Source organism: Hemitrygon akajei, chromosome 13, assembly GCF_048418815.1.
Source record: "Hemitrygon akajei chromosome 13, sHemAka1.3, whole genome shotgun sequence".
NCBI lineage: Eukaryota > Metazoa > Chordata > Chondrichthyes > Myliobatiformes > Dasyatidae > Hemitrygon > Hemitrygon akajei.
The window spans coordinates 15,553,204-15,573,641 of NC_133136.1; the positions used below are offsets into that span (position 1 = coordinate 15,553,204).

At 43.3% G+C, this 20,438-nt stretch overlaps 1 protein-coding gene across 1 annotated transcript in view; it reads right to left on the reverse strand.

Moving 5' to 3' along the window:
- The window catches only part of LOC140737658 (A disintegrin and metalloproteinase with thrombospondin motifs 12-like), a 615,581-nt gene that overhangs the window by 361,246 nt on the left and 233,897 nt on the right, over positions 1-20,438 (reverse strand). The window contains exons 6-8 of the mRNA XM_073064184.1: positions 16,957-17,081; positions 10,800-10,949; positions 6,970-7,113 (exon numbers count right to left, since the gene is read on the reverse strand). Of these exons, the coding sequence (XP_072920285.1) occupies positions 6,970-7,113; positions 10,800-10,949; positions 16,957-17,081 (419 nt within the window). The remainder of the gene's footprint in view (positions 1-6,969; positions 7,114-10,799; positions 10,950-16,956; positions 17,082-20,438) is intronic.

Here is a 20,438-nt window from a genome sequence, read left to right on the forward strand (position 1 = left end):
CCGTAGATGCTGACTGGCCTGCTGAGTTCCTCCAGCATTTGGTGTGTGTTGCTCAGATTTCCAGTATCTGCAAATTTTCTATTGTTTGTTATGAATATCAAGAACATGAGATGAAGAGTCCTTAAAAGTGAGTCCATTGGCTGTGGGAACATTTCAATGATGGAGCAAGTGAAGTTCAGTGAAGTTATCCCCACTGGTTCAAAAGCCTGATAGCTTGTTATCAGGCCTAGTCATTATGCTTAGTTTTGACCATCTAAAGACTAGGTTTTAATTTTCAACCAAGTTCTAAGGTTTCATATCAAAGAAGACATGACTTCCCTACTTTGTGTAGTTCAATACAGATAAAATGCTGGAGGAACTCAGCAGGTCAGGCAGCATTATCCTCAAAGAAATTGCTCATATCTGACAGATAAAATGATCAATTTACAGACACCTCTCTGGAAAAGAATATTTACACAACCCAGGGAGTGCCCGCATTTCTTCTAAAAACTGCACAGACCACAAGGTGAATTGGGGATGACCGATTCTAGCTTCTAGGTCAAGCTTGAGGTGATTATGACATCATTCCTAATAATTTTCTTAATTCAAATCCCTTCTTTCAGAAACAACAGTAAGAAATCTGTTTGAATTCTACAACTAAGTATGGAAGTGCTGGGACTGCACTGGGTAGTTAATAGTAGGTCTGGATATTTCATTCATAAAAACGTAGAGTAGATGAGCAATGGAATAATGTAACAGGTAAAATTCTAAGAGGATGAGGCAGATCAGACCTTCCCAACCAGATCGGGCACTTACAGCCTTGGGATGCTGGGTACGTCAATTAAAATCAGGAAAAACTTCTTCAACCAGTGGTGGGGGAATTCTCTATTGCAGAAGGTGGTAGAGAGTAGGTCATGAAATATATTCATATAGGAGGTAAATATATCTCTTAATGCCAAAGGTATCATGTAACATGGGGAGAAGGTGAAAATGGGAAACGATCTCCTGGAGGTACCCATTAGTTTGCTCAGTGTCCCAAATTCCAGGATCTGCTGGCTAATTAGAAGGGGCATAAATTTAAGCCGATTGGAGGAAAGTAGAGGAGGGATGTTAGAGAGATGTGGGTGTGTGGACGCTCTACCAGGGGAAGTGGTAGAGGCAGATACATCAAGGGCATTTAAGAAGCTCTTAGATAGGCACATGAATGATAGAAAAATGGAGGGCTCTGGGAGTAGATGAAAAGATCAGCACAGCATCGCAGGTCAAAGGGCCTGTACTGAACTGTGATGTTCTTTGTTCAAACCTCAGCCTTGTGTGTCTCTGAAGAAGTTTATGGAATTGGAATTGTTTCATTAAGTAGATGATCAGAATCGGGTTTAATATCACCTGCGTATTTCGTGAAATTTGTTGTATTTGCGGCAACAGTACAATGCAATACATGATGATAAAAAAGTGAATTACAGTAATTATAGATATTCAATATATAAAAGTTAAATTAAATAAGTAGTGCAAAATAGTAGTGAGGTAGTGTTCTTGGTTTCAGAAATCTGATGACAGAGGGGAAGAAGCTACTCCTGAATCATTGAGTGTGTGCCTTTAGTAATGTACCAAATGGAGGCGCAGGCCAGAGAGACTGAGTGACCTTCTGCCATGCCTATTTCTTGTTTATACTTCCCCTCATTTATACTTCCCTTTCTCTTGGTTTTGTGAATGTTGCCGCTGCCACCGCTATTGAATATACTGAATCTCACCAGGTTCTTCCTTCAATTTTTCCAGGATTTGATCTTACAACCCTGGCATTCTACAAATAACTCACCGTCTCCAGTACATGTCCTGATCTTTCAACATGTTATGAATTACCAACCATGTTTGGCAATTGGTGCAGCAGTCACCCACAACGGCAGCTGCAGAAATGTCATTTGACAGATCTGTTATTTCCTCATTTCTCAATTTACTCTGATATTTCTGCCCCAGTTTATCTCTGAAAGTCTGAGTCAATCTCTAATGCAATGTACTTTAATACCCCTGCAGGCGCTCCAACATTTCTCGCTTCTGACATTCTATAGATTATCCTTCAGAGTTTTGCTCAAATCCTCGCCTTTGCTGGGTTTAATCTGCAGCTGTATGATCCAATGAAGAGTAATCTTCTCTAATAACCTTTCAAAAATATGGTCATTTAGTTTACTTTAAACATTTCCACTGCGATTTTAGAGTTTCAGGACACAAGTATATATAGGCTTAAACTTCACGGAACAAGGGTCAATGTGTTCATTAGGTTCTGGAACATTCATCTGAATGGAAAGGATGAGCTAAAGTACTTGTCAATACACTGGGACTTCACAAACCACTTTACAGCCTATGAACTAGTTTGCTTCACAGGAAGCGAACGAAATAGTCTGCAGACAGCCAGGTGATACTGGTAGCAATATGATCACAACTGAATAATATGCTTTAAATAATTGAAGACAGGGGACAAAATCATCCTCAGCAAAACAAAAGCTACTGGGCTGCAAGAGCAACCAGGTGTGACTTCACAACTCATGCCCATCAGATGCAACACACACAAAATGCCCAGTAGGAATGCAGCAGGAACTCAGTAGGTCAGACAGCAATGCCAGGTAGAGTTGCATTAGGGACAGGCTTGTATGTGACGTGCAAAGTCAAAGCACTCAAAAGCGGCTACTGTCAGAAAGAGATCTACCCTTAAAACAGGCATTGAGCATTGCTGTATCGGTAGAGGCTGCAGCAATGGAGGCAGCAGAACTACAGAAGAGGAGGTTAGAGTGTGAGCAACACACACAAAATGCTGGAGGAACTCAGCAGGCTGGGCAGCATCTCTGGGAAAAAAACTATAGTCAATGCTTCGGGCCGAAACCCTTCGGTACGAGATGCCATTCTTCCACTCAAAGTGTGCCAGAGTACGCATTTAGTGTTATGAATCTTCAACTTCTCTACCCGTTCCAGTGCAGGGGAGCTCTGCAGTACTTATAGAGATCGATAGTGCACTGCCAAAACTCATCTTCTGTCAGGAACTGTAGGGGAGGTTTGACCCAAAGGTAAAGCAGCAGAGATGATTTAGTAGTAAACGATATCTTACTAATAAACTGCAATACCTGCAGAGAGCTCAGGATAGAAATAGGCTGTAAGAATTTATAAACTCAGTCAACTCCATTTCGGGCACCAGACGCCCAGCATCCAGAACATCTTCAAGAAGCAATGCTTCAAAATAGGCAACATCCATTATTTAAGGACCCCAACACAGGACATGAGCTCTTCTCATCGTTACCATCAAGGAGCTGGTACAGCAGCCTGAAGGCACACACTCAGTGATTCAGCTCTGCCCTTCTGATATCTGAATGGACATTGAACCCATGAACTCTACCTCACTATTTTATTTCCCTTTTTTTGCACCGTTGATTTAATTTAACTTTTTAAATATTATACAGTGAAGGTCATTTGACAGATCTGTTATTTCCTCTTTCCTCAATTTACTCTGATATTTTTGCCCCAGTAATACACATCTCACTCTAATTATTTACAGTTTTTATTATACTGTAATAATAACAGTATAACTGATGCCACATAACAACAAATTTCACGATGTATGCCTTTGATATTTAATTTGATTCTGAAATAACAAGCTATAAGGGACCACAAGATAAGAGAGAACTGATACGGAATTCGACAGGGCAATAGGAAGTCTAGGAGCAACTGGTTGAGGCTGGCTGGAATACATAAAACCAAACCACAGAGGAATAGAACCAGCCATTTGGTCTATTGAGTCTGTCCCGAGTCTTCTTCCCATAACCTTTGATACCACGGCCAAATCAGGAACCTATCAAGCTCTGTCTTAAATATACCCAATGACCTGGCCTCCACAGCTGCCTGTGGAACAAATTCAACACACTCTGGCTAAACAAATTGTTCCACTGTTGTAAATGGACGCCCCTCTATCCTGAGGCTATGGCCTCTTGTCCTAGACTCTCCCACCATGGAAAACATCCTTTCAACATCCTTTCACTCATGCCCTCCTGCAACTCGGAGCCCTCTGTCCCGTGTCCAGGCCCCGCTTCCTCTCCTTCAGGGTCCTGTTGTAACCTAGGCTGCCCACAGATAGCATCACCCCCCCCCCCCCCCCCACTTCACCTGACTCAGTAGGAGAAGGGCCAGGAATCTCTTCTTCAATCAATGGGGAGTTAGCGAAAGGCATTATTTACCACACATCCAGATCATCATCCTCCAAATCAGTATCCCTCTCATGGGTGGAGCCAGGCTCAGCCTCTCCCGCTCTGGGCCCTTATAGCCACCCCGCGTTCTCACAGAGTTCTCTTACTAGGTGTAGGCTCCAAGTCGGGCTCTGGGTCAACAGGTGGTTTTGATGGAGGATCTTGACAGGCCCGTTCCCCTCCTCTGGTTTCACCCAGAAAACTGGTAGGTTTGGCATCTGACTCTCCACCACATAGTAAGTTTTAACCCTTCAGCTTTCAGGCGGCTGAGCACCTTCAGCAGCCTCGCTTCATGTTCTTCCAAGGTAGATACAAATACTATGAGGTCATCCAAATACACCAACACCTCAAGCAAGTTCAAATCCCCCATCGGCTTCTCCATGACTCTCTGGAAGGTGGCAGGGGCTTCCGATATGCCTTGGGGTACCCTTTCGAACTGGAATAATTCCAGGGGACATGTAAATGCTGTCTTCTCTTTGTCAGCCTCGCTCATGGGGATCTGGTAATATCCACTCCTCAAGTCCAGCACACGGAACCACTTCGCAACACTCAGACAGGCCAGTGCGTCTTCGATCCGCGGGACAGTATACTGGTCAGGGACTGTTCAGAGTCCTATCGTCCACACACGCGTACCTTCCCATTCCTTTTCCGTGCCACTACTACTGGGGATGCATAGGGGCTTCGGGACTCAGTGATGAACCCAGCTTCCTTCAACTTACACAAACGCTGCCGGACGTCTTCCATATCTGCAGGGGCCAGTCGCCACGACCTCTCACTAAACAGGGTGTCCTTGCTCACCCGGAGAGTGTGACGAGTGCTCTTGGAACAACCCACATCAAACTCGCCTGTGGAAAAGACACCTTCCAGCTTCAACATCTTCTCTACCAGCCTCCTTTTCCAGCCCAGCAGCACTGGGGAGTCCCCGAAGTTGAATGACTCAGCGGTAAACTTCCCCCCCCCCCCCCCCTTTTCCAATAGTTTCTCCCCAGTGTGTCTCATCAGGGCATTAGACATTGCCATCACCGGGAGTAAATACGCCAGGGGCATCCCCCGCTTGAAGGAGACCTCCCTCTTTGGACTGTTCCTGACGATCACTGCCATCCTGCTCACCTGTACAACTGAGGGCTTCTGCAATTCGGGCATCACCAGTCCCCCAGCAGGAAAACCCGACTCCCCCTCGTGGTCTTCCGGAGTGTCCTTTATGAGGGCTTTGCCCTCAGCCACTCTGGGGGTCCCCATTACTTTCGCTACTCCTCCGGACTGTACCACCATTGGCTTCGACTGGGTGAACCACACAGTCCCTCGTTTAAATTCGGTATCCAGCTCAATGCTGACACGCACTTCCTCAAAAGCAACTTGGAACACCACCTGCACGGACAATTTCCCCCAAAGCTCTCAGCTGCCTTCTCCTTGCAGGCCCCATAAGCCTCCTCACAAGCGGGGTGTTGGTCCCCACTAGAATTGAGACGCGGCCCATCTCAACAGGGTCAGAACAAACCAGCACCACTGTATCAAGAACCTCAGACACTCCGCGAACTCCAGTTTCACTGACAAAATAACCATCGTATGGATAATCACCAGCACTGAGACCCCAGATCTCCAGTGTGCTGAATGGTGTCAAGGGTAAATGCTTTAGATACCGGTTGTAAAATGAACGGTACAGTAACGTGACCTGCGACCCGGTGTTGAGTATGGCTTTAGTGTAAATATCCTCTATCCGTAGCGATACACTGGAGCATGGTCCCACTAAGCCTTCAGGAATAGGGTCTTTCTCCTTCAGGTGGTGCTTGGTATATTGCTGGGAACGTGCTCCCCCAGAGACACCAGGCCACTCCCTCACTGGGTCTCCTCTAGGTTCTCCCAACGACTCTCCCTGCTGAGGTACCCGGGGGCTCACTCACTCTCCTTCTGACGTGACACCTGCTGCCAGCAGCCCTCCGCATTGTTCGTCCCCTTGGGGAATCTGCCCCCCGTTAGCTCCATCACATGGGGGGGAGGGGTCACACCCGCTGCTAACAGCTGACATATCTCCGTTCTACCGCTCCCCGGGGTAGGTTATCTGTGGTCACTTCACCGCAGGGGACCACTACCGAGGACTGTACCCTGCTGACTGAGTCCTCCCACGTCTTCGCCGCGTTCTCCTCTTCCCATACCTCTCTGATCAGCTGAAAAAAAGATGGAGGGGGGCGCGTCTTACGAGACTGTTGGAGACCCCAAGCAGGCTGGTCACAGCTTATCATGAGTGAATACTACCAATAAATTATCTTCAAAATCATGCACAGCAACTGTTTCCACAAGGTAAAATACCTTTTAACATTCAATACACTTTTTTAACGTTGTATTGATCACAAAAATGCTGCTTATTGATTGAGCTTTGAAGTAGAATTTTAAAACTACTTCTGATTTTCATTTTTGTTCTTTCTTGAGATACCAGACACTGCAGACTATGTGCTGTTCAGCAGCCCAGCTGTCAAAATCCTAACAAAATTTCTGGAGGTATTACAGGTAGTGGTTCTGATCTTATCATTTTAGAATTCACCAAAGGAAATCTGAAAAGAATTTCAAGATACTTTGCAGCTTTGCAATTTTTCATTTGCAATCGTTCCTCCCAGTTATATCTGCTCCATAAAGTTGTCTCCCGCCATGTCACAGCAGAACAATTTTCTCCATGAAAAATGAGGCAAGTTGTAGGCAAAACTAAAAATAAAATATAGGACTATTTAATTCAAAATATATAAATGTCAGGTATAAATTAATGACTCACTCCAGGAACCGTGTGATGTAATCTTTGCTGCAAGGTGACCAAATAAGAGGAGACTGATCATACTGTAGTTGTCGTGACATAATGAAATGGTGAGTGTCCGTGGGTTCACAGTCATTACCCTGACCATCATGCTGGATTCCAAAACTGCAAAGATAACAGCAGAAATTTCAGAAGATACATCAACATTCTTTCAGGAAGTTTTCAAATTATATTCTGTTTTCTTATTGCAAATACTTTTTATTTATTTCTAGAGGAAAATAATTTACAACATTGATCGGTTGGAGAGGCAACACTTCATACTCTATCTGGGTAGCTTTCAATCTGATGGCATGAGCCTCAATTTCAAAGTTCAAGGTAAATTTATCATCAAAGTACATATATGTCACCATATATAAATCTGACATTCATTTTCTTGTGGGCATTCACAGTAAATACAATAAACATAATAGAATCAGTGAAACACAAAATACTCTGCAGGTGCTGGGGTCAAAGCAACACACACAACACGCTGGAAGAACTCAGCCGGTCAGGCAGCATCCGTGGAAACGAACAGTCAACGTTTCGGGCCGAGACCCTTCGTCAGGATTGAAGACAGAGGGGGAAGGGCCCTATAAATAAGGTGGGGAGAGGGTGGGAAGGAGAAAGCCGGTAGGTGTCAGGTGAAAAACTAGAAAGAGCAAAGATCAAGGGGTGGGGGAGAGGATAGGCAGGAAAGGTGAAGAAGGAATGTAAGGAACGAGGGAGGTGATAGGCAGCTCGAGGAGGAGGCAGAGGGAAACTGGAATGGGGGAGGGAGGGGGAGGGAATTACCGGAAATTGGAGAATTCAATGTTCATACCACCAGGCTGGAGGCTACCCAGACGGTAGATGAGGTGTTGCTCCTCCAACCTGAGTTTGGCCTCATCATGGCAGTAGAGGAGGCCATGTATGGACATATCAGAATGGGAATGTGAAGCAGAATTGAAGTGGGTGGCAACCGGGAGATCCTGTCTGTTGTGGCGGATGGAGTGGAGGTGCTCGACGAAGTGGTCCCCCAATCTGTGTTGGGTCTCGCCGATGTAGAGGACGCCGCACCGGGAGCACCGGATGTAATAGCTTACCCCAACAGAATCACAAGTGAAGTGTTGCCTCGCCTGGAAGGACTGTTTGGGGCCCTGAATGGTGGCAAGAGAAGAGGTATAGAGACAGGTGTAGCACTTACGCTTGCAGGGATGTGTCAAGTGGGAGATCTGTGGGGAGGGATGTGTGGACCAGGGAGTCGCAGAGGGGATGATCCCTGTGGAAAGCAGAGAGGGGTAAAGAGGGAAAGATGTCCTTAGTGGTGGGATCCTGTTGAAGGTGGTGGAAGTTGCGGAGGATAATATGCTGGATCCGGAGGCTGGTGTGGTGGTAGGTGAGGAGAAGAGGAACTCTATCCCTGTTGTGGTGACAGAAGGATGGGGTGAGGGCCAAAGTGTGGGAAATGGAGGAGATGCAGGTGAGGGCATCATTGATGACGGCAGAAGGGAAACCACGATCCTTTAAGAAAGAGGAAATTTGAGATGTCCTGGAACTGAAAGCTTCATCCTGGGAGCAAATGCGGCGGAGACGGAGGAACTGGGAATAGGGAATGGCATTTTTGCATGTGGCAGGGTGGAAAGAGGCATGGTCGAGGTAGTTATGAGAGTCAGTGGGTTTATAGGAAATGTCAGTGGACAGTCTGTCTCCAGAGATAGACACTGAGAGATCAAGAAAGGGGAGGGAAGTGTCTGAGATGGACCAAGTGAATTTGAGGGCTGGATGGAAGTTAGAGGCAAAGTCGATGAAATTGATGATCTCAGCATGGGTGCAGGAAGCAGCGCCAATGTAGTTGTCAATTTAGCGAAGGAAAAGTTGGGGAGCAGTACCAGTATAGAAGCATCACCTTCCCCTGATGCTTCTCCTCCTTCCCTTTCTCCCACAGTCCACTCTTATCTCCTACTAGATTCTCTTTTCTTTAGCTCTTTAACTTCTCCACTTATCACCTCCCAGCTTCTCACTTCATCCTTCCTGTCTTCACTGACCAGCCATCCCCCTCACCTGGCTTCACCTACCACCTTCTAGCTTGTACTCTATCCTCTCCCCCACCTTCGTATTCTGGCTCCTCCCGCTTTCCTTTCCAACCCCGATGAATGGTCCTGGCCAAAAATGTCAACTATATACATTATTCCTCTCTACAGATGCTGCTTAATATTCTGTGTTGCTCCAGCATTTTGTATGTGTTGCTCTGAATTTCCAGCATCTGCACAATCTAGTGTTTTTCGATATATTTTCAATTGCTTTCATTTCCCTCCTCATCGGATATTCATTAGTCTATTTTTTTAAATGGGTTCTTTAGGGTTTCTTGTTTTGTGGCTACCTGTAAGGAGATGAATCTCATGGTTCTATAATTTATACATACATTGATAATAAATGTACTTTGAACTTTAAATTATCCTCATAATATTTTAGAACATACCATTACCGAGCACTCCCATATCATAATGGCTTTGAGTTATAAGAGTCACACAGCACTACAGCAGAGATTTGTGGCCCATCTAGTCCATGCCAAACTATTATTCTGCCTATTCTCATTAACTTGCACCTGGACCATAGCCCTCTAAACCCCTCCAATCAATGTACTTACCCAAATATCTTTTAAAATGTTGAATTCAAACCTGCGTCCACCACTTCTACTGGCAGCTCGTTCTACATTCTCACCAACATTTGAGTGAAGAAGCCTCCCCTCATGTTGCCCTTAAATATTTCACCATTTACCCATGACCTCTAGTTCTACTCACACGCAAGCTCTGCTTGCATTTACCCTATCTATACCCTTCACAATTTCGTATAACTACATCAAATCTGCTCACTGCAGGACGTTGTAGAGTATGCGGCCGAAACAAAAAAGCAGGCAGAAAAAAACATTGCCGACACTAATCACCCGGCAAACTGCCTTTTCCAAAAGATACTATCTGGGAAGCAGTACAGGGCTATTAAAAGAAAAACTTCACACCATCTTAAAAGCTTCTTTACCCAGGCAGTAAATCTGATTAACCATTACAGCCACACACCCCTCTATTTATTACTGCTGTCACTGCAGAGTAAATACTTTAAACCACTTTTTATAATGCTGTTTACATTGTAAATACATGATGCACATACATGCACATTTTTTTCATCTCTACAAGATTATTTTTATATAATTTTTTATTCTTATAATTGTTGACTGCTGTTGTTTTTATTGCATGTCACATCAACACAGCACAGCAAATTCATAATACATTTAAATGGACTTGGCAAATAAAGTTGATCCTTGATTTTCTATTGCACCCTCTGACTCTTTTTATTTCTATATTCATTGAGATACAGTGAGGAATAGACCCTTCCAGCCCTTCAAACCACTTCCCCCAGCAATCCCCTGATTTAGCACAACCACCAATTAACCTGGCAACTAGTATGTCGTGCATCATGGGAGGAAACTGGATCACCTGGAGGAAACCCACATGGTCATAGGAAAAACGTACAAAACCTTCCCCTTACAGGCAGCTTTGTGATACAGTCATCTGCCAGCACACCAACGTGTGACTATTTAAGTTAGTTTAATTTTTTGCTCTCCTAATGGTTATGGCACAGTGCTTGATACTGGCTAGCAACCAAGGATGAAAATGCAAGATAACTTTAATCTCCAGCAGCTGCAGTACAGTGGAGAGGCTCTCGATGGAGGGCAGCTTATTCAAATAATTCTAACTAATTCTGCTGTGGCAGATCTGCATAGCACGAAATGAAATCTGTACATAATTACACCGTCTGGTTTATAAGGGACGAGATACCTGTGGCCAATCTCATGTGCGATGGTGAATGCCACTGGTAAGCCAGAATCCTCATTAATGTTACAGCTTCGATGTGGTTGGCACATTCCTGAGACATGAGACAGCCCTAACGTTTCACAAGGACGATTCATCCCAGCACAGAGATCCTTCCTGCAGACAAATGGTAGTTAGCTCATTTAAAAGTCAGCCAAAAAGTCCTCATTTGCTATAACTTAAACATGCACAAGTACTTCTGTAGATCTTTATGCCACCATATGCTGCCACTTTCATCAATGTTAACTGGAATGTAACAGTGTAAACAAAACACTTATACCATATTTCTTCCATTAACTTCACTTTTTTTCAACAGAATAGTTTAAAATCATGGTCTTATGCACCAAGCAGAAATAGTTAGGAGAATTTTCTTTTCATTCTTAACATAACACATTGTGATATTAAAAGCGCTCAGAGACATAATACAAACAATTTACACTTAGTGGCCATTTTATTTGGTAAACCTGTACACCAGGTAGTTAATGCAAATTTCTAATCAGCCAATCATATGGCAGCAACTCAAGTCAGGTCATGTCAAGTTTGTCATTTAACTATATATGTGTATACCATCAAGCGAGATGTTTTATCTGAGCCAGGGTATAAAGCACAGTAGTACACATAACACACAACTACTTATGAAAGTAAGGATAAAATCTACAGATGAGTTACACATAAAAAAACAAACTAAAGTGCAGAGATTAAATATTGTAAGGCACAGATTAACCAGTGACACTTTGAATGCAATGCGGCAGGGAGTTCAGAAGCTTGAGGGAAGAAATTGTTTCCCATTCTTGTTCTTATGCATTGGAATTTCCCACCTGATGGTAGAAAGTCTACGGAAATGCTGAATGCCCAAACCTTTTGACCATGTCTGGATAAAAGCATGCAGGCAGGGTCAAGACATTTACTTGCTTTTTAGACCAAACACCGGAACAGAAAAGAAGGGTGATTACCGTAAGTGATTTTGACCTTGGAATGATTGTTGGTCACAGATGGGATCACAATCAAGTTTAAAATCACAGGAATATGCTGTGAATTTTTTTGTTTTGTGGCAGCAGTACAGTGCAATACATAATAAAAGTGTAAATTACTGCAACATATGCAGTGCCTATAGAAATATTCATCTTCCTTGAAAGCTTTCATGTTTTATTGTTTTATAACATTGAATTACAGTGGATTTAATTTGGCTTTTTTGACACCGATCAACAGAAAACGACTCATGTCAAAGTGAGAACAGATTTCTACTAATTGGTCTAAATTAATTACTATTATTAAACACAAAATAATTGATTGCATAATACCTCACCCCGACAAGTCAGTATTTAGTAGATGCACCTTTGGCAGCAATTACAGCCTCAAGTCTGTGTGAATAGGTCCCCATCAGCTTTGCACATCTGGACAATGCAATATTTCCCCATTTGTCTTTACAAAACTGCTCAAGCCCAGTCAGGTTACATAGGGATCATGAGTGAACAGCCCTTTTTATGTCCAGTCATAAATTCCAATTGGATTGAGGTCTGGACTCTGACTTGGCCACTCCAGGACATTAACTTTATTGTCATTAAGCCATTCCTGTATAGTTATGGCTTTATGCTTGGGGTCATTGTCTTGATGGGAAAAAAATCCTCCGAAGTTATGGTTCTCTTGCAGACTGCATTACAGACAGACATACTTTATTGATCCCAAAGGAAATTGGGTTTTGTTACAGCCACACCAACCAAGAATAGTGTAGAAATATAGCAATATAAAACCATAAATAATTAAATAATAATAAGTTAATCATGCCAAGTGGAAATAAGTCCAGGACCAGCCTATTGGCTCAGGGTGTCTGACACTCCGAGGGAGGAGTTGTAAAGTTTGATGGCCACAGGCAGGAATGACTTCCTATGACGCTCAGTGTTACATCTCGGTGGAATAAGTCTCTGGCTGAATGTACTCCTGTGCCTAACCAGTACATTATGGAGTGGATGGGAGTCATTGTCCAAGATGGCATGCAACTTGGACAGCGTCCTCTTTTCAGACACCACCGTCAGAGAGTCCAGTTCCACCCTCACAACATCACTGGCCTTACGAATGAGTTTGTTGATTCTGTTGGTGTCTGCTACCCTCAGCCTGCTGCCCCAGCACACAACAGCAAACATGATAGCACTGGCCACCACAGACTCGTAGAACATCCTCAGCATCATCCGGCAGATGTTAAAGAACCTCAGTCTCCTTAGGAAATAGAGACGGCTCTGACCCTTCTTATAGACAGCCTCAGTGTTCTTTGACCAGTCCACTTTATTGTCAATTCGTATCCCCATGTATTTGTAATCCTCCACCATGTCCACACTGACTCCTTGGATGGAAACAAGGGTCACTGGTGCCTTAGCCCTCCTCAGGTCCACCACCAGCTCCTTAGTCTTTTTCACATTAAGCTGCAGATGATTCTGCTCACACCATGTGACAAAGTTTCCCACCATCGTCCTGTACTCAGCCTCATCTCCCTTGCTGATGCATCCAACTATGGCAGAGTCATCAGAAAACTTCTGAAGATGGCAAGTCTCTGTGCAGTAGTTGAAGTCCGAGGTGTAGATGGTGAAGAGAAAGGGAGACAGGACAGTCCGGTTTTCTTCCAGGATTTTCCTGTAGTATGCTGCATTCATTTTACCCTCTACCTTCACAAGCCTTCCTGGGTCTGCTGCAGTGAAACATTCCCACAGCACGATGTAGCCACCACCATGCTTCACAGTAGAGATGGTATTTTTTTCATGATGTGTGATGTTTGACTTATGCCAAACATAGCATTTAGTCTACACACACAAAATGCTGGTGGAACACAGCAGGCCAGGCAGCACCTATAAGGAAAAGCACTGTCGACGTTTCAGATCTCGTTTGAATTTCCAGCATCTGCAGATTTCCTCGTGATAGTATTTAGTCTGATGGCCAAAAAGCTAAATTTTGGTGGTTTCATCAGACCATAGAATTTTCTGCCAGCTGACTTCACAGTCTCCCACCTGCCTTCCAGCAAGCTCTGACCAAGATTTCATGTGATTTTTTTTTCAACAGTGGCTTTCCCTTTGCCACTCTCCCATAAAGCTTGCGACTGGTGAAGCACCTGGGCAACAGTTGTTGCATGCGCAGTCTCTCCCATCTCAGCCACTGAAGCTTGGAACTCCTCTAGTGCTATCATAGGTCTCTTGGTGGCCTCCCTCACTACTTCCCTTCTTGCACGGTCACTCAGTTTTTGAGGATAGCTTGCTCTAAGCAGATTTAAAGCTGTGCCATATTCTTTCAATTTCCCGTTGATTCACTTAACTGTACTCCAAGGGATATTCAGTGACTTGGAAATTTTCTCGTAGCCACCTTCTGACTTGTGCTTTTCAATAACCTTTTCCGCAGAGGTGCTTGGAGAGCTCTTTTGTCTTTATCATGTAGTAGTTGCCAGGATACTGATTCACTAGCAGTTGGACCTTCCTGACACAAGTCCATTTTTACTACAATCAGTCGAAACACCTGACTACACACTGGTGATCTCTAATTAATTAATGATGTGACTTTTAAACTGGTTGAACAAGTGATAATTTGGTGTGTCCAATTTGAAGGGGGTGAATACATATGCAATCAATTATTTTTTGTTTTATATTAATAATTAATTTAGATCACTTTGTAGAGATTATTTCACTTTGACGTGATAAGTGTCAAAAAGTTGATCAGTGTCAAAAAGCCAAATTAAATCCACCGTGATTCAATGTTGTAAAACAATAAAACATGAAGACTTCGGGGAGCTCGGCAGATCAGGCAGAATCTATGGAGGGAAATAAAGAGTCAGTGATTCGGGCTGAGACCCTTCAGCAGAAAGAAAGAAGGCAGAAGATAGAATAAAAGGGTGGGGGAAAGGTGAGGAGCATGGGCTTATGGGTAATAGAGGAGTCCAGGTGAGAGGGTGAAGCTAGGTAAGTGGGAGGATTGGAGGAGGGTATGTTATGAGAAGCTGCTTTGTGATGTGTCAAAAGTAACACCACAAATCCTTAACTCCTCCGATTTTAGCACTGATGTTGAGAAGCTTGGATTCACCTCCTTCTGAATATTTAGTGCGGAAGTTTGGAGATCAGTTGGGTGTTCCAGCACTCTGCGGTCTCTGAGAGGATTCTGGGAGGTAGAAGCCGCGTACATGAGTCTCATGGCGGGAAAGCTGCAGGATAGGGGCACAAGACGATGTTTTACTCCATCTTGCCAATTAAAGCTTCCATTGTGCGCAGATTAAAGTGACGAGAGAAATTAAAGCATTGAGGTGAGTGTGGAGAGTAAGCACTGGCTGTCTGCCTTTTGATCACTCTGCTGGGGAGAGAGGAAAGCGTGCCGCGATGCCTGGACAATGTTGCCCAGGTTTGCAGCATTTTCGATGTGGACTTGGATTACAGGCTTTCTCTTTCAGTCTCATAGTTTTTAACATTGTGTTATTTACCCCGTCTTTCTCAATTATTTTGTGTAGGAGGAGGGATTTGAGGGTTGGTGTGCCTGTTCCGTTTTGGTCTTGTTTTTGAGGAAGAGGAGGAATTTGGGGTTTGATGTGCCTGCACCATTTTAGTCTTGTTTTTGTGCAGGAGGAGGGATTTGAGGGTTGGTGTGCCTGATCCATTTTGTTCATGTTTTTTGTGCGGGGAGGTGGGATTTGAGGGTTGATGATCGTGCTACCTTTCTTTTCGTTTTTGGTTTCATGACTACTCAGCGAAGTATTTCAGAGTTGTATATTTTGATAATAAATAAATAAAATAAAATGAACCTTAACTTCTTGCTTCTATATCCCTGTTTGAAAATTATTTCACTCAATGGACAGTGGTGTTCTGGATACATTGCTTGAAACAGAAATCTTTGTGATATTTAAGCTGTACACACATACCACATGGAGACCTGCACTCTGCACTGCCATGGGCCTAACATGGGGAAGCAGTTGAAATCTTAAGCAATGTACCTATACTATAAACCTAATGGACATGATGGCCTCTTTCCACACCATTAATTTCCTTCCATGGTTCTGTCATTTGTTCATTCATTATGTGCCGTGTCATATGACATAGGTAATGACGGTCTTTCCATGACCATGATTGTTCTTGACAAATTTTTCTACAGAAGTGATTTGCCATTGGCTTCCTCTGGGCAGTGTCTTTACAAGATGGGTGACCCCAGCCATTATCAATATCCTTCAGAGATTGTCCGCCTGGCGTCAGTGGTCACATAACCAGGACTTCTGATGTGCTCATACAACCATCTACCACCAGCTCCCATGGTCAAATGACCTTGATTGGGGGCTAAGCAGGTGCTACACCTTGTTCAAGGGTGACCTGCAAGCTAACAGAGGGAAGGAGTGCCTTACACCTCCTTTGGTAGAGATGTATCTCCACCCCACCACCCACACGATTCTACACCTCATTCAGCTCCACCTAGGCAGAAGTATTTAACTTACACCGTCTTTGTAGTAATCTAAAAAGGTGACAAAACAAATCGATGAAGGTAAAGCAGTGGATGTGGTTACTTACAGCGTTTTGGCAAGTGCTGTTCTGTTCTATGTTCTATAGTATGTAATGTTGCCACTTTTCAGTTACTTAAAATTCATTTGCAGAACATCAGCAAAACTGGGACCTATGGGCACCACAGTTGGGAGCAAATCAAAGTCCTTCTCCCACTCTTTCAGTGGTCAGTGGGTTGGTGCATGTGCATGGGTGAAGGAGGTGTAGTACTGGGGGGGGTTTAGATCTGGACATGAAAAAGCTTGAAGGAGAAGGATAATATAACAAAGCATCCTTTGTTGTTAGATACCGGAATCATGCAAGTTTACCTGCTGGAATTTACAATTGGAAATTTACAGGAAAATATGGAAGTGCCCCCTACACGACCTGCCTGTGTGAAGGCAAGTTGTAGGGCCCCATCCTCTACACCAGAGGTTCTCAACCTTTTTTATGCCATGGACACCTACGGTTAACCCAGGGGTCTGTGGACCTCAGGTTGGGAACCCCTGCACTGCACTATTACCCTTGTTGGATGTGATACCAATAATACACAAAGCAATTTTCCCTTTTAAAAATCCAGCCCTTTGTGCTGCCGAGTTTGATTTTTTATTATCAATAATTTGAAAAAAACTAACCGAGTCAACAACACGGCCACATCGTGATGATTTGGGCTGGAGTCGCTCTTAGGATTGACGTTCTTTTGCCACTTGCAGAAGCTGGAAAGCGTATGGTCAGCGTGATGAATGATTTTTAGTTCCTTCTGTAAAGGATTGCAACAACGTTATTCAAACAAAACACTACCAGAAGCAGCAATTTGATGAATATAATTTACATAAATGAACACAACAAGCTGTTTTGTAGAACTTTTCCAAAATCTTTTATTTATTATTTATTTAAAGATATAGTGCAGAGTAAGTCCAATGAGCCAAGTCACCCTGCAACCCACCTATTTAACCCTAGCCTAATCACAGGACAAATTACAATGACCAACAAACCTACTGCCTGGAACATCTTTGGACTGTGGCAGGAAACTGGAGTACCTGCAACAAATCTACCCAGTCATGGGGAGAGCGTACAAACTCCCGTTGGAGTATTATCAACAGGTTTGGGCCCCATATCTCAGAAATGTTGTGTTGTCATTGGAGAGAGTCTAGAGGAGGTTCACAAGGATGATTCTAGGATTGAAGGGGTTAACATATGAGGAGCATTTGGCAGCCTTTGGACCTACACTCACGGGAATTTAAAAGAATGAAGGGGCTCTTGTTGAAAACTATCAAAGCTGAAAGAAATAGTAAGGGTGGATATGGACAGAATGTTTCCCTTGGTAGGGTGTCCAGAACTAGAAGACACAGCCTCAAAACTGATGGGTGGCTTTTTAGATCAGAGTAAGGAGGAATTTTTTTAGCCAGAGAGTAATGAATCTGTGGAATGCTCTGCCACAGACAGTGATGGAGGTCAAGTCCATGGGTATATTTAAGGTGGAAGTTGATTGTTTCTTGATCGGTCAGGGCATCAAAGGATATGGTGAGAAGACAGGAGTATGGGGTTGAGTGGGATCTGGGATCAGCCATGATGGAATGGCGGAGCAGACTCGATGGGCTGAATGGCCTGATTCTGCTCCTATGTCTTATGATCTTATGGTCTAAACTAGGCCAGGCCTTCCAATATGCAGTAGATTTGAATGAGACGTCAATTGTCCTTCTAAACTACAATGAGTACAGGCCAAGAGTCATCAAACGCTCCTCAAACATTAACCCTTTCATTCCCAGAATCAATCTCATATATCTCTTCTGAAAGGTCTCCACATCCTACCTTAGATATAGGCCCAAAACCACTCACAGTACTCCAAAGGTGGTCTGAGCAACGTTTTGTAAAGCCTCAGCATTACATCTTTGCTCCTGTGTTCCAGTCCTCTCGAAATGAATGCTAACATTCCATTATTAATGGAGTTAACCTTTTGTGAATCCTGCACAAGGACTCTCATGTCCCTTTGCAGCTCTGATTTCTGAACTATATTCACATTTAGAAAATAGTCTATGTCTTTATTCCTTCTACTAAAGTGCATGACCATACACTTCCCTACACCATATTTCATCGGCCACTTCTTTGCCCATTCTCCCAACCTGTCCAGATCCTTCTGCAAACTCCCTGCTTCCTCAACACTACCTGCCCCTCCACCTATCCTTACATCATCTGTGAACTCAACACCACCCACCGCAGAACACCACTAGCCACCAGAAGCCAACTAGAAAAGACCTCCGTTATTCCTACTCTTTGCCTTCTGCCAGCCAGTCTTATACCTATGCTAGTATATTTCTTGTAATATCAACTTCACGTGTGGCACCTTATCAAAAGCCTTCAGAACTCTGAAAAATGAAAACTTTAAGGGGAACAGAGGGGAAACTTCTACACTGAGAGAGTGGTGTGAGTGTGAAATGAGCTGCCAGCACAAGTGGTGGATGCTATTGTGATTTCAACGTTCAAGAGAAGTTGAGATAGGTACATGGATGGGAGGGCAGGGAGGGCTATGGTCCAGGTGTAGGTAGATAGGACTAAGCAGTTTAAGTGTGCAACACGGACTGGATGGGCCAAAGGGTCTGCTTCTGTGCTGCGGTTTTCTGTGACCCTGTGGCTCTAACCACCAACAAACAACATCCACTCACTTTTATCTATTCTGTGTGTTACTTCCTCAAAGAACGGCGACAGACTTGATCGGCAAATTTTCCCTTTAAGGAAGCCATGCTGACTTTGGCCTATTTTATTGTATGCCTCCAAGTGCCTCAAACTTTATCCTTAATAATGTACTTTAAAATCCTGCTGAACACTAGAGTAAGGCTTCCTGGCCTATTATTTTCCCTCTTTTGCCTTCCTCTTTTCTTAAAGAGTGGTGTGACACTAATAATTTTCTAGCCCTGAGCTGGAGTCCATCTGGTCCACGTGGCTTATCCACTTTCGGACCTTTCAGCTTCCCAACCACTTCTTTTTCTTAGTAATCACAACTACGATCACTTCTGCCCCTGATATGCTCAAATTTCTGGCATACTGCTAATGTCTTCCATAGTGAAGACTAATGCAAAATACTGATTCAGTTCATTCACCATTTCTTTGTCCCCATTATTACCACTCCAGTGTCATTTCCAGCCATCCAAAGTAAATTTTTGCCTTTATTTATGTATCTGAAAAATCCTTTGATATCCTCTTCTATACAATTGGGTAGTTGCCTTTATATTTCATCTTTTCTCTCCTTCGTGAATTTTAACTGCCTTCTGTTAGTTTTTTTTTTAAAGCTTTCCAATCCTTCAGGTTCCCACTATTTTTTTGCAATATTGTTTTCCCATCTTTTGCTTTTATGCTGTTTTTGACTTCCCTTGTCAGCCATAGTTGCCTCATCCTCCCTTTAGAAGACTTCATCGGGGTTAAATAATTCGGTGTCCCGTGAAGTACTTCCACAAACTTCAGTCATCGCTACTCTACCATCATCTCTGCTAGAGACCCCTTCCAAGCAACCTTGGCCAGCTCCTCGCTCATTCCTCTGAAGGTACTTTTACACAACAACCTTTACTTCAGTGTATTTTAGTTTTATTTGGATAAGCAATACAATTTTACAAAGAATAAATCCTGCCACCATCAATGAGTAAATGTCAATTTCTAACACTGAGGTAAAGTGTCAAACTAAAGATGTTAGGTATGGAACGCAATCAAAGGACAAGTTTTGCCTTCTGGACAGGAATGGAGGATTTTTCTCGTAACATAAGTAAGTACACTCAGACATCAAAGGTTTCCACAGTCTACGTATTTGCTTAAAGCATTATTTTTTAATATTTCTTACACCTCAAATATTTCCATTATAGAAACATATCTCTTGCTTCACTTCACTTGCATTATACCTTCACTGCAATTAACCTTTGAATCCGAGCAGCTGATCTGGACTGAGTATACTTATTCTGTATTTGGAAAGGTGGTCTTACCTTCAGCCTGATTTACTCCTTTCATAGTGAATATATATTTCAATAAATCTCTCTAATTATGTATTACATTTTGTAAAGACATTTAATTTCCATTTGTGTGTCTAGGAATAGGGTTTCACTATCCTTTGACCTTACGAACATGTGTTTCA